General features: G+C 44.9%; 1 protein-coding gene across 6 annotated transcripts in view; it reads right to left on the bottom strand.

Annotated features, from left to right (window-relative positions):
- The window catches only part of CACNA1I (calcium voltage-gated channel subunit alpha1 I), a 169,447-nt gene that overhangs the window by 59,380 nt on the left and 95,626 nt on the right, over positions 1-14,441 (bottom strand). For all 6 annotated transcript variants that reach the window (XM_077178588.1, XM_077178589.1, XM_077178587.1 and 3 more), the window contains one exon: positions 12,150-12,247. In XM_077178588.1, the coding sequence (XP_077034703.1) occupies positions 12,150-12,247 (98 nt within the window). The remainder of the gene's footprint in view (positions 1-12,149; positions 12,248-14,441) is intronic.

Below are 14,441 nucleotides of genomic sequence, written 5' to 3'. Positions count from 1 at the left end.
GATGCCTTCCTTTTCCAAAGGGCCCCTGCTGGACAAGCTGCCATCCACTGCAACACCTGTGCATCTTGAATGACAAATTCTGAAAGGTGCTGGAAAGCCCCTTCACCAAAATCCTGCTGCTGCCTCCTTCCCACCTTCTGCTGCCTCCACCTGCTGTTCAGCCACTTTTCTCTTGCTCTGCCTACAACTCCTCTCTGCCTCTGTACTGCTCCTCAGCTTCTGTGCACACCTTTCCTGGCCTCCCTCCCCACTGCTGCCTTTCCCCACATCCCCATTTCTCCTTTGCCATTGGCAGAGCAGAAGCTGTGCTGGCTCACAGTAAGGAGGGGATATGAAAGGCACAGTGACCTTTTCTGAAGCAACCTTTGTAAAAAGGGAACGCTGCTCAAGAAGAGAAAGGAAGAGAGGCTGGGCAGTCTGGAGGAAAAGTGAGGAGGGAGAGCATTGATGAAACAACATTCAGCAACCAAACAGCCTTCCAGGGCATCAAATATGAAAAGGCTTTGCTCTTCAAGGGAAATAAAAGCTAGAAACATTAAATATTTATGAGCACCAGGTGTGGGCTCGGAAAGATCTTTTCTCCACTACTCTGACCGGGGGGAGGAAATGAAATGGCCTTGTCTGTGGGCATCCAAGGAGGGAAACAATGCTCACATAATGGTTTCCTGCTGCTCACCCATGGCCTTGAGCAAGGGGTAGAGAAGGGTGCTTGATGGTACCTCGAAGGCAGGGCTGCTTCTGGTAAGGTATCCCGCAGGAGCAAAGCCACAGGTGTGTTCACCACTCAAACACAGCAGGAGATGGGGGAAAGTATGTACAGGGATAAAAAATGGTGGGAAGGCAAGAGAAGTGACCATCAGAAGGATGGTCACTTCTGAGCAGCCCGTCTTCACAGGGCTGAGCAAAGCCTCTGAGCTCGCTCCGTTGTTCAGAAGTAACGCGTCTGTCTCAGCCTGGTGGCACCCAGAGGCCCTTCCTGACAAATTCAGCAGACACCACAATGACCCCAGCTCCCTCCCGACACTCGCCATCAACCCTGATTAGTCTGGCTATCGCAGCTAAGCGGACCCGTCTGCCGTGACCGCCCCGGGGCACCGCGGCTGGGCCGGGCTGGCCTGGGCAGGGCCGGGCCGGGCCGGGTTGGACAGGACAGGGCCGGGCGAGCCCCGGGCAGCCGAGCCCGCCACCGCCAGTGACAGCAGCCCTGTCACTTCGCCCTGTCCCCCCTGCCTCCTCCCGAGCTCCAGGAGAGCTGGGCTGATTCACTCCCTGGCGCTAACCCCCCTGTGACACGAACGGGGACCGGCTGAGGAGGGGTGAGAAACCCTGCTCTTTCTCACCTCTGAGGCTTTCAGTCCGCCCCAGCTACGGCGTGAGGGACAGAGCCAACGCATGTGAAGTCAAAAGGAGATTTGAGGCCATCATTCCCTCGCCTGGGGTAAAGCAGAGGAGGAGAACATAATTCTCAGCTCCCATCTCATCTGCATCGTGGACCAAGCTACCACTTGTCATTTTAACTGGAACAAAACCAAATCTCCTTCCCATCAGCACTTGTGACTGTAGCTGGCAGGACATTTTGCAGAATGCAGAAACTGAAGTGTCATTATGTCCCTCAGCCAGGCTGCTTGTCCAAGCGTGCCTTCTTTCCTTCCTCCCCTGCCCCAGGACACATGGCAGTCCATCCAGCTAGCATGGGGTTGGCAGCATTCTCCTGTGCGTGCTCCTTTATGGAAATTTTCAGAACCGAGGAACCATTCCAGCAGATAGATTGTGCAGCAAGTACACACAGAGAGACGTGCACCTTCTTCTTTTCTTTTAATTTTGCAGCCAACCCCTGTAGTTAAAACAATCTCAGTTTGTGTGCACAGTGCAAGCTGGTGCTCCAACTTGTGGCCATCTTCACTGATGTCCTGCTGACCCGAGGCTTAGCTGTCATTTCACACATTGCACTCAGCTTCAGCTTGGGCCAAACACTGCCAAGAGACACCAATCAGCTGTGGGTCCAACAGCAGACACACTGCCAAGCTGACCTATACTATAACCCACAGCTTTTCTTGCCATGCAGATCTTTTCTCTTTGATGCATTCCTTCTAACTGAGGCCTGTTCTGCAAACAACACATGCAAGCTAAAGGAGTTCAGCTGGAAGAGCCAGTGTGCAGCTCCAGATGCTTTGTCCTCAAGTTGCAAAGCCAGCCTCACTCACATTGCAAACCATCACTGCCTGTTTTGTACCAAGGCAGGAGAGAGAGCATGTCCAGATGGATGGCCAGACCCAAATTAAATCAACTCTGGGGAAAGACTGGTCCAGTTGACAGACAGTATGAGGTACTGAGAGATCTTAAACCAGCTCTGCTGCTAAGGAAAAACTGCCCCAGACACACTGGGCTCATTCAGAGAAAAGAAAAGTCTTCCAACCAATCTCTTTGTCAGGTTCTGGGCGCATTTGCAGGGTACATTTAGAGCTGGGGGTTTAACACTTGCAGATGGTCAGCATGATCCATAGCTCAGGAGCACTGCTCAGTTCCTCACCAAATCCCCACTCTTGCCTTACTGACAAGCAAAGCCTTTTAGCATCCCTGACTGGCTCAGGCATCTCATCCTACCCAGCCTGTTGATGACATAACCTCAAATTATCTTTGTCACTCCCCAGTGTAACCACAGAAGAGATCAAAACATGACATTTGTAGCACTTATAAAGCTTCAGCCAGTATGGAGAGCTGTTGTTTATTTTCTCAGTAGCATGGGCATACCAATCCTCATCTTCATACAATGACTTCCCTTAGAATACTCAAGTTTAAACACTAAGTGCCCCTAGTCCTTACCTTCAAGGTACTTCTCAGCTTAAGCCTGAGGTAGCCAAAAGAGAGACAAACTCCACAAAAAACCTTTTTGGCCAGAGCTTCACCCTGCTGGAACAAAGCTTTCCAGACAAGGTTTAGAGTATAGTCATATAAGAGGAAAAAAATCTCTTTAAGCTTGCTCCAAGGCTCTAGAAACAATTCCCTTGGGATCCAGGGACTAACACAGACCTCACCTCTTTTCAGTCAGAGAACAAGACACAGACCAGGTCAGGTCATGAAAAAGTAAAGTAAGAACGGAAAAAAAATGCATCACTTAAAATACTTCCCAACAGACATTCAGCTAAAACAACCACCAAAAAGAGAGCCAATGAAACCAGAGATAAGCTCTTTTCCTTGGAGCAGTAGAGGAACAAATAAACACAGAGGCACTGCAGAGCCCCAGAGCTCAGCAGGCTGCCAAAGGGGGCTCAGCTGGTGCTGCCAGGTGATGTGAAGAAGCAAGCTCAGAAGTGAAGCCTCCTAATTGCAGACCTGACCCCACAGCTGCAGTGGCTTCAAGAAAGAGAGCAGAGCAAAATCCAGAGCATTTACCTTGACACCTAAATACTGACATTTCTGAACAGAGAGTGGCCACAGTCCAAGCTTTTCTGTCATCCAAAAAGGAGACACCAAGCTCTGCAGCAGGCTGCACCTCATGATGGATGCTGTAAGCCCAGATAAGGTTCACAGATAACAACCAAAAACTCCTCCTCCACAAGCAGTCACATTCAGGACGTGCCACCTCAGCATGGTTGGTAGCCACATAATCCGTGACAGGAGCAGAAATGCATACAGGCAAAGGTCCCAGTCACTAGCCCTCTTCTTCTCTGTCCTGCCATTATCCCCTTGCAAGCTTTGGACTGTTAAGCAACCTTGTCTTGGAAAGTGATGACAGGTGTCAGATTATTTCTTAGAGAGGTGTCTCTCTGGGGGATTACTGTCATTCTGTTCTTTTTTGTAATACTGAACATCTAATAAGCAACACCTACTACCACCTGCTACAGCAGTTCATTCAGTGATCATCTCATTTTTTCCCCATTTATCACTGCAGTGATGACTGCATTCACTTTCAGTGAAGAGTCTATTAAAAACATACAGTGCCAGCTTTTCTTTCAGAATTGCAGGAGCCACCTAACACCAGGGACAAAAGTCAACTCCAGTGCTGTGGCTGCAAGCCACTTGCCTCCATCCTATAAATATCCTTAAGCTCTTTACACATCTCTAGTGCTAAGTGAGACAGAATAATGAAAAATATTATGTAAAACAGTATTAATGCAACTTCTGGGTAAGATTTAACAGGGCTAATTTCCTCTTGCTGTCACTAGCATGAATCATGTTTCTTTCTACTGCAGGCAATGACATGACGTTACGTGAAATGAGTGTGAACAGGAGAATCGGTCCCAAAATACACAAAGATAGAGAAATTTAAGGTTATGGTTGTAAATTGCCTTGCCCACACACACAAAGTTTAATTTGCATTAGTGTAATATGACAGTATCATTCACCCCATAATACACTGTCATTATTGCTCACATTTCCATGGTATCCATTGCTTGATAGGTCCTATGGGACAGATTTTGCAAAACAGCTCAGCTCCCATTTAGGCAGCAAAATACATGGCTGGGCTTTCGTGATTGCTGTGTACACTGGAGGCTGAGCTTGTTTGAACAGGCAGCAGAATTATCACAATGGGAGCTGTGAGGTACTAAGCATTTTTTAAAATTCTGGCTCTGCAGGTTCCCCTACAGGAGAAGGGAGAAATAAAGATTCCATCAAAGGTTTCTATGACTGGTTTCTGTAATGTTTTGGCTTGGTTTTTTCCAGCTTGCTTTACTAACACAAATTCTGAAGAGTTGTTACAGACTCTTGTGATTTTTATCATCAGTCTTTAGCTACATGGCAGAAACCTTCAGGTGGGAAATCTTGCTATGACTTGAAAACCTCAGATTACAGCCAAAAAAAAAAAAGGAGAGAAGTTTTTATTTCCCACTAGTATGGGTGGAAAAAAAAAAGATATGAACTCAGAGGTATAAAGGTCTGAAAGCCACAGGAAAAATAAATAATTATAATCTGTGATTGTTTTTCCTTTTTCAAATCTCATGGCTTTAAAGCCATCTGAAAAACCTACAAGCCCACAATTAGTGACTTTTGAATACTTGCTAATAATTCAGAAATGAAGTGGATTGGTTCAGAGAAGGAAATATTACTTTCTCCCATGATCTGTGACCACAAAAAATAGAAAATAATCAATGTATCATACAAAACAAAGCATTTCCAGGTCTCTGTTTCCTGCATTTCAGTGTTTCCCAGCTCCTTGCCATGATGCCACATTAACAAAGGAATATAATTTTCATTATGTTTTGGGGTTTTTCTCCAAAATTTACTTTGATTGCCCAGTTAAACACCTGGCAATACACTGCACACTTGTAATCTACATGAAAAACAGCACGGAGATCAGACAAGAAGTAAATAAAACTGGAGCCTGTCTTCAGTGACTGAAGACTTAAAATTAAGTACAGGAAAAAATTGTTTACAGTGAGTTGTGAGGCACTGGAACATCCAGAGAAATTGTGGATGCCTCATCCTTGGAAGTGTTCACGGCCAGGCTGAATGGGGCTCTGAGGAGCCTGCTCTAGTGGAAGGTGTCCCTGATCTTTAAGGTCCCTTCCAACCCAAACCATTCCAGGCTTCTCTGAGGGCTTCCTCCAGCATTGCAAAAGTGGGTTTGGTTACAGACCAGTTGGTTTGTTAAAAAGCTTCAGAGATGCATTGATTTGCAAACCCATCCAGCATATTTGTGAGTCTTTATACTGTCCTTGACTTTGTATCAGTTTTGATTTCCTCCCTGCCTCTTTGCATTATCCTACACACAGAGGTGCATCCGGCCTTCGTGTGCTGTGCCTGGCAAACCCTACCACTTGCCTCCTGTGCATTTCTCTTTCCAGCTCCCCTTCCTTTTTCTCATCTCTCTTGATCTTCATTCTGCTCTGCTCCCCTTCACATGGTTTCCCTTTATCCTGAGCGTGCCCATCTAATTTAGGGCTTGACTTGATGAAGACACTTGATAAAGAGCTGCACATACAGGACAGTGCAGCTCAGAGTACAATTCCATCTCTGATATGTCCCCCACAGGAAGCTGGCAGCTTCACCTTTAAATACATTTCAGTCACACAGCCTGATCAGGGAATGAACAGGGCTTTATGACCTCTTAACGTTTTCATATGGGTGCTGCCAGAGAACATCACTCCTGTGCCCTTACTAACCTGCTCAGGCTGTATGTGGATAAATCTGTATGTATACACATTAGCACATGGTTGAGAGTGTGGTTTGTTTGTCACTGAGGTGTGATAATACGTATTTACAGAGCACCTCATACAAAGGACTGTGAGTTGGGTAAGTTAAAATACTTGGAAAAATCAACAGTATCTGAGTTTCAGCTATTGCTTCACAAATAAAGCTGAGAGGGGGGGGATATTACTTCCAAAAGAGTCATTTGGAAGAGTACATTTTTGAAAGGGAATCAGTTTTGGAAGAGAAGAAGCAAGTCCTCTTGCAAAAACACTGAAGCATCTGAAGCAAAGACCCCATGGGGGGCACTTAGAAGAGGAATTTCATAATCCGTTTGCATTTCCAACTGCTAGGGCAGGACTGTGCCTGTCAAATGTGCTTGGTTTTTGTCTGATCTAGCTGTAAATGAGACTGTTTTACAGCCTCATATATCTCAGTCAGAAGCTCATTTCACACACGCTCATCAGTGAAATTAGTTCTTCAAAAACACATTTAGAGAAGTAAATGTCATCACTTTTCCCCCATGCCAAGTGCGGGGTTCGTAGCCAGCTTACTCTGTTTTAGGCACTGTTACAGTGCCAAGCACAGGTACCTTGGTGTGGAATACAGATTTAAAGCAGGCATATGCAGGTTAAACATCTGCTTTTCCCATTTCAGCACTCAGATGGTTCAGATTATTTTTATTTTGGGGCTTTGGTCTAGTGAGATGAGTGCAGAGCTGGGAGTTAGGAGATGTCAGTTGTACTCCCGAATCTGCTGGCGACACTTACTGGGTCCCACTAACCTGGTGTGAAACATAAGAAAGACTAAAAATAACAAGCCATGGTTTATATCTTTGAGATCCATAGAGGAGAAGGAGAAAACTCCAGTCTATTTGGACCCATGGAGCTACTATAATTACAATCATTAAAAAAGAAAAATGGAACTAGATCAAGAGTTTTTATACACAGCACTTGTACTAGGAAAAAACCTGCTATTTGATTGAAATAAAAACACTGCAGTAGTCATTAAAACATTTAGCAAAAAGAAAAGGAGGACAAGAAGAGAGGAAAGCATTCTTATACTAGAATGGCATGATTAAGGATTTCTGATTTTTAGACTTTTTTGTCAGGACCCAGTGTAAGAAAAAACATTAAATTAAACAAACCTTCTAAAATTAGGCAGCATACAGCTGTACTAAAAAGGATGGGAAAAGATTAATTTTGTTCTGATGGAAAAAAAACACATTTAGAAAAAGCAGAACTTCCCACAAATCTGAAATTTTATTTCCTGCACAGCAAATAATAAGCATATAATGTTATTTTTCTAATACCTACAACTCCACATAAATATTAGTGCACTTACAGACAGAGTATTAGCACATATGTATACTTTCTACTCTGTAAAGTTGCTTTGCAACAGATTCTTTCACTTGCATACAGTGCATCCAGCTGAAGAAATCTACTTCCAAATGATGAATCAGCTACTAAATTGTAAGTGGAAACTGGAAGACATCACACATAATGCAAGGGTTCTTCTTTGCATAAGGCCAATGTGACAAGAAAGAGTAAAATGAAGAAACATTTCCTTCTTAAATGTCAAAAAAACTTAATAAAAGAAGAGCAAGAAATTCAAATTATCAGAAATTATCACAGATTCACTGCTGGAAAGAAGGCAAAAATAAAACAAAACCAGCCTCTCTCCCCAAACCTTGTGCCTTGCCTTGAGAAGAAGCAACAAATAAAGAGCCAGCACAAAGAGCAATATTTCACCCTGTAACACAATCACAAAAGGATAACAATAAATGGATGTGGAATTTCACCCCAAGACAGGACACAGACATGGCCAGAGCAGAAGGCAGCTACCTCGGACAGAGACCTGGAGGGTATTTTTTTACTCTTTACCCTGATTCAGTGACTTGCAGGGCTTGTCACACCAACTCATTGCCATGGAATTGAATCCCATGGCAATAGGACCAGACCAATCTCTGACTTTTCATTTCCTGCATTTTCAAACATGACCCCAAAAGCCTGAGTTCCTGGGGTTGTAGTCAGGAATGCAAGAATGAGAGGGAATGTTAATGAAGGTGTGGTACAAGACCAGGGTGCTTCATGTTTTCTCTAGCACGCTCCACAGATGGCAGGAGAATGGAGGAATGATCAGGTGGGGCAGAACCCCAGACTGCTTCAGACAGGAAAACTGAAATAGTCAGTAGCACATCCTGCTGAGAACTGCAAGAAATGCAGTCAATTGCTGATAACTGGTAGCTAAAGATCAGCTCTAACCCCAAAGGAGGTTTGAAATCCAGAAGTGTCTCCATGAGAGTCCTCACAGAATAGTTTGGTGTGGAACGGACATTGAAGATCGTCTACTTCCAACCTCCCTGCCATGGACAAGAGCACCTTCCACCAGTCCAGTCCCCCAAAGCCCCATTCTAACTGACCTTGAACACTTCCAAGGATGGGAAAATCCCATTGGAAAATCTCATTTTGCTTTCTTTACTTGCACAGTGCCACTCCCTGTGGCAGCGAGTTCTACAGCCTAACTACAACTGGGTAGAAACTGGCATTCTCAATGGACATTTATCACCTTTTGGTTCACTGGTTGTCCCTTTCTTCTTCTGTCATGATTCAGAGAGGCTTTACATCCTTACATGCATCCTTTGTACCATAAATAATGAGTAAATAGAATTTGACAGCTCTTTGTGGGATATTGTTTCAAAGCCTCAGGAGTGTCACTGTGAGGAAGGGCTTTCAGTAGTTTCACGTTGCAGATGAGCACACGTAAGCAGAACTTAGACACATCCAATTTGGGAATTTGGGCATTTAAGCTTCAGTCTTGCCCACCTGCTAAGAATATAAAATAAGTTTATTTAACTTTTTACTCTGCCATGTTGCTACTGTTTCCTTAGAAATTCCTTCTGAATTCCCTCTCTTCTAATTTTCTGTTATTGCCTTTTTCTTTTTCTTCAGGTAGTATAAAATTTTTCTCAAACTTCTTCAGAAATTTCTCACATAAGTATGTGAACTTTTCAAAGCTGGCAGATCAGTAGAGTTCTTTGGGCACTAAATAATTTACCTGACAGATCACTTGAGCAGTCTTCCATTAGTGTTCTAATTAGTCAGGTTCCTAATCATTTTGTCAATTCTCCTGATAATAAACTGCCATTATTCAGTCCACACAGCCAGACTCCCCTGTGGAAATCAGTCCCTACCTGGGTGTCCATGTGGGAGCCTTTGAAATGCCCAAGATGAGCACTGGGCCCCCCAGCCCATCATAGCCTTTTGAACTTGGCTGAATATCTGCCTTTGGGATCAACCACCCCCCAGTCCTTGCCTCTCCCAGACATCTCACACTCACAGCCATGACCTCAATCTCCCTCTCCCTCCTGCTGTCCTATTTCCCACTTTGGTAGCACCTGCAACACCTCCCACTTGATATCATCAGTACATCTCACTAATAGACTTTCTTCTTGCTTCAGATTAGTAATGAAGAACTTTAAAAAGACATTAAAAAAGATTTGTGGCCAAAGGTCCCATTAATTATGTTTGTTGTAGCCCACTAGACACCTTCTTCTAATGCAGCTCATTCCCATTTATCACAAACCTTTTATTTACAACCTCTTTGCTAGTTTTCAGCCCTCAAGTCAATGCCCCCTCTCCCAGGGAATCCAGTTTCTTTCTTTTTTTTTTTTTTTTTGTTTTAATTAATGGCAGGATGTCTTTCTTCCAAAACACTTTCTGCATATTACCACAGATTTATGTAGCAAGAAAAATACATAAAGGTTTAACCACAGAGTGGAAATTAAAACAACATCAATTTCATACAGGTATAGTTCTATACTGATGAAAAGAGCAAACAGGCAGTGTCAGGGCAGGGACAGCCAGGAAAAATTCAATGGCATCTGCTCTGCAAAGGTCAGGAAAGATGATGGAAAACCTCTCTGGTGCCTCTGCATGGATGGAGCAGGTCAGTTTTGACGTGGCTCACAATGTTCCTCCCTGGAGCAGCTCTAATAAAGAGATAAACAGGACTAATAAAAAGCCTTAAGTTTCTGCCAGGCAAGCTCTCTTCCTGACCACCTTTGTCCAGCAATTTAAAAGGCAGACACCTGTAAGAGTTAATTGGATGTCATTCCAGATGTTTCCATTTGCCTCCAAGGTTAAGTCTGCCCTGATAACAGGGATCAGTCTCTCCAAGCAGTCTTTGAGCACAAACTCATGGCACGCCTTATGAAGCAGGGAGGAAAGAAGGCTGCACATTGTGAGGATGGTGCTGCTCTCACATGGCTGCCCACATCTTCCTGGAAGGGGTGAGTCTGCCATGCACAGCCTCCAGGCCAACCCCTCGCAGAAAGATGATGCCTTAAATTTTAGCTTTCATATTTTCTAGATTCTGTACTGCCTTAGTGTGTAACTCTTAGCTTCATATAAAGTGTTAGCAAGTTCTCTTCACAGGGCAGTTAGGCACAGCAGTCCTTTTCCAGCCTGAGAACCAAGGACACTTGCAGCTTCAGGCCCAAAAAGTGTAAACAACAGCAAATTGAGGAGAGCAATCTGGGAGGATGGAACTTCATAAGCTGAAGCTGTAATTGGACAATTAACCTCAATATGTAAATGGACCAAAACTTATATAAGTGTGAAACCTCATGACCGGGTGTCCATCTTGGGTGGAGCCACAGCTGGGCTCTTGTACTGCCCAAGGTGTATCCTTTGAAGGCCTTTTAATAAATACCTGCTTTATTCCTTTAACTCTGTCTAGCCTCTGTTCTAGGTAGCCTCTCAAGGCATCAACGCCAGGACCAGGGCTGGTTCCCAGTCCTCTCCTCTCTGGAGAAGGGCCAGAGAGATGGAGACAGACTGGGGGGCTTGTTTTGCTGACCATGAATAGCCAAAAGCTTCTCCTGAACCTCATCTTTATCATTCCATGATGGACCTGTCACATTCCTGGCTGTTCTCTCAGTGCCCCAACCTGTGGCTCTTTTGTCTGGTTCCCTTCTGCCATGCTGAGCACACAGGACTGTGCCTTGGTTTCTCTTTTAAACCTTTCAGCACCTTCTGTTCAAGGCTATTGCTCAAGGATAAAAGTACATCCAGGAAGAGGGACAAGATCCTCTTATAGAAAGGCTTTGCATGAAGCCTGAGTCTCTGAAATCCACCTCCACAGCATGTTCAAGAAGTAGGTGACATCATGAAAATTACTTTGGCACAAGGGAAAACATATGATGCAGATTAGGAGGTCAACTGTGCAAACTTTCTCAGGTCTGGAAAAGAAAAAGGAGCATCTGAGTTTGAGAGAAGGATTAGGAGAGCTCTGGCAAGGTCTCAGCCACTGCCAACAGCCTGATCAGGGGGATTATGGAGAACAGCAAGGAGACTTCCTGCCATTCTGTAAGACTGAAACACTTGCAGAAGAAATGCCTGAAGTCTCCCAGGGCTGACACATCTGGGCTTGGGCACACCCCTGGCAGCCCCAGACCTGGCTCATACACACACAGCAGCTCACAGAAGGGAGAGCTGGCGCAAAAGAGAGAATACAAAGCACAAGGTGAAGAGGGGGAAAAAAAAGAGTCGGTGCTACGTGTGTGCCCCTAACCTGTGATGGCATGAAGATTTTTCAGATGAGAGGATCTGGAAGGTCTTGTGAAAGCCTAAGCAAACTAATTCTCCCTGATTCCTGAAGCTCATCCTTCTCCAGACCTCACACACAGGCCTTTTTGAGGCTACAGACATCATTAAACCTGTGATGTCTTTCAGTAAGAGAAAGAAAAACCCCTTCTCTTTACTGCACATTGTTCACCTTTGGTTCCTGAAGCTCCATTGGCATGGCCAGGCACAAAGGATGGCCAGGGCAGGTACACTGGGAGACTGCTGTATTCCTGCCCATCCAACACCACCTCTGGGCCCTGTGATGAGGAAAAGCCTGCACAGAAGCCTCTATTCCCTTTGTACCTGCTGGGACACCAGCAGCACAGGCAGCCTTATGGATCGTGTGCTCCCCAGGAGCGGAGCTGGGAGGGGTGGGAGGGGAGCACGACTTACTGGGCACGCGGTTGATCGCCTTCAGGGGCCTCAGGACACGGACAGTACGGATTGCAGACAGGTTAATGTTCTGGAGATCCAGGGAATACTCCACCATCCTGCAGCAGGGGAAAGAGAGGGAGACAGAGAGAGAAAAAAGAGAGAAAAAGAAGGTTTAAAAGAATCCAGAATTTTGGCTTGAGCCATGGGTTTATCATTTCTTCATTGAAGAGCTTCTGGAAGTTATGGGTATGAAGCCTGAGCTTCATCCTGGCATTGCTGGCTAGAGTACAGGTATGGGGTGGCCCCTGCATCCAAAGCCAGCAGGACAGGAGCCATGTGGCCAGTTTTGTTGGGAGTTACCTGCAGCACAGCAGGGTGCTCCCTGTGTTCCCCTCATCTCCCACTGCAGGGTGTGTCTTGGGAGGCAGCTTCAGCGAAACCTGCTTTATCTCACACAGAAATAAACCCTCTCACTTAAAGCACTAACTGCTTTCACTAGGTGGAAAGGCTTCCCCCATGGCTGTGAATCACTCCTTTTTGACACCAACCAAAAGGAGAAAAGCCTAATTTTAGGACATATGCTAGACCTTAGCTCTCCTAACCCAACAACATGTGCTGTAAATAACCTCAAAGTGCAAATAGGTGTGACTCATGCATTGGCTTTGCTGCAAGAGCAGCAGGTGCAGGTGACAGAAAGTGACCTGGCCCAGCAATCCTTAGCCCAGTGTTCTCTCCTTGCCCAGTATGGCAAATGTCCTGTCTCTTTAAAAGCACAGTAGGAAATCTTTATAATGATAATTTGATAATTATAATGCTATAATGATAATCCTGGCCAGAAATCTCCACCTGAGGACCTCAAATCATCTTTCATGAAGAAGTTTTCATGAACAGACATGCATGAGGCCTTCAGGAAGACATGGGCTGTTGTCACCAGCTTCCCTTGGCTAACTCTGGTCTGCACATGGGATCAAGAGCATGACAACGTTGGCAGGTGAAATAGCAGCAGAGTCAGGACAGGAACTGCTTCTACTGAATCTCTTCTCAGACATGAATAATGAAACTACAAAAAGTTCCCTTTTCTCTGGCCTTTTAATAGGACTCAGGAGACAGGAAGGGACTGGGGGGACAGCCTTTTGTTACTGCACCCTTTCTCAGAACAAAAACATAATATAGAAAGACCCACAAGTCAACCAAAAGTTTACCCAAGTCCCCCTGACCAGAAATCACTGAGAATTAAATGAGAGCTTAAGTGAGACGCTGAGAGGGGAATGGGGTACAGGAGTCTATAAAAAATAATAAGGGAGAGGCATTGAGTGAAATGGAACAGTGGACTGATCCTTCTATAGATTACCCTCCATTCAAGAGGACCTTGAAGAGCTAATGCCTGGTTATCTGTCTACACCTTTCACAAAGGGGACTTGTCAGAGTGATAGATTTTCAAACATGATGGGGTAAACCTGTCGAAGTGTTGTGATTATCCTCTCTCATGCTCTCTTTCTTTCTCTCCCTCATTCCTTACAGTCTGTTCTCTCCTGCACTTTTAGGGTAATTGCATGAAATAATTTTTCCTCTGAAATGCAGTGGCATTCATTTACCTCCCTGGAGCTGTCAGTTCCACATGTACCAAGTGCAGAAGAAGAGACAAGGGATTTCATGCAGATAATCAAAATATTCCCACGCCCAAAAAAAGCCCCGACCCCAAGCCAAACAGAAATGTTCAACCAGCCTACAGAAAGAATTAGTGATAGACAGAGGCTTGGGATGCAGTCAGATGAAATTGGAAGCAGGTATGAAAGCAGGAGGAACACACAGAGATAAAAACACATGGAGATGACTCCAGGACAGCCCTGTGTGGTGCAAAGGCACACAGTGAAAGGGCCTTGAGTAAGCACTGACCAACCTTGCTCCAAATAAAGCAAGATTGTCTCATCAGCACATTGTTGCTTCAGAATTAGACAGACCTGCTGAAACTTTAGAATTACAGTTACATTGCTCCCAGGCCATGAGCTAGCAGCTCTCTTCACAGAGAGCTGACACACAGAAGCAGCTTCCTGACTGATGGAGCCCCCATGCTGCAGTCTATCGTGGGGGTATGTATATGCACAGAAACATAAAGCCCTCAAGCTTGGTGAAGTCCCACTGAAATTCCTTTCCTCTCTCTAAAAACACTTATCTCCTAAGAGAACTGGGTTGCCTCTGAGGGGAAAAAATTTTTTAAAAAAATTTTGAGCAGAAGCAGAACAACCCAAAACAACAGTCAAATGCCAAGTAAGCTGTTGGCCCAAAATACATCTAATTTCAGAAATTATT

This window comes from Agelaius phoeniceus, chromosome 5, assembly GCF_051311805.1.
Source record: "Agelaius phoeniceus isolate bAgePho1 chromosome 5, bAgePho1.hap1, whole genome shotgun sequence".
Lineage (NCBI taxonomy): Eukaryota > Metazoa > Chordata > Aves > Passeriformes > Icteridae > Agelaius > Agelaius phoeniceus.
This window is presented reverse-complemented; position numbering and strand designations above follow the sequence as displayed.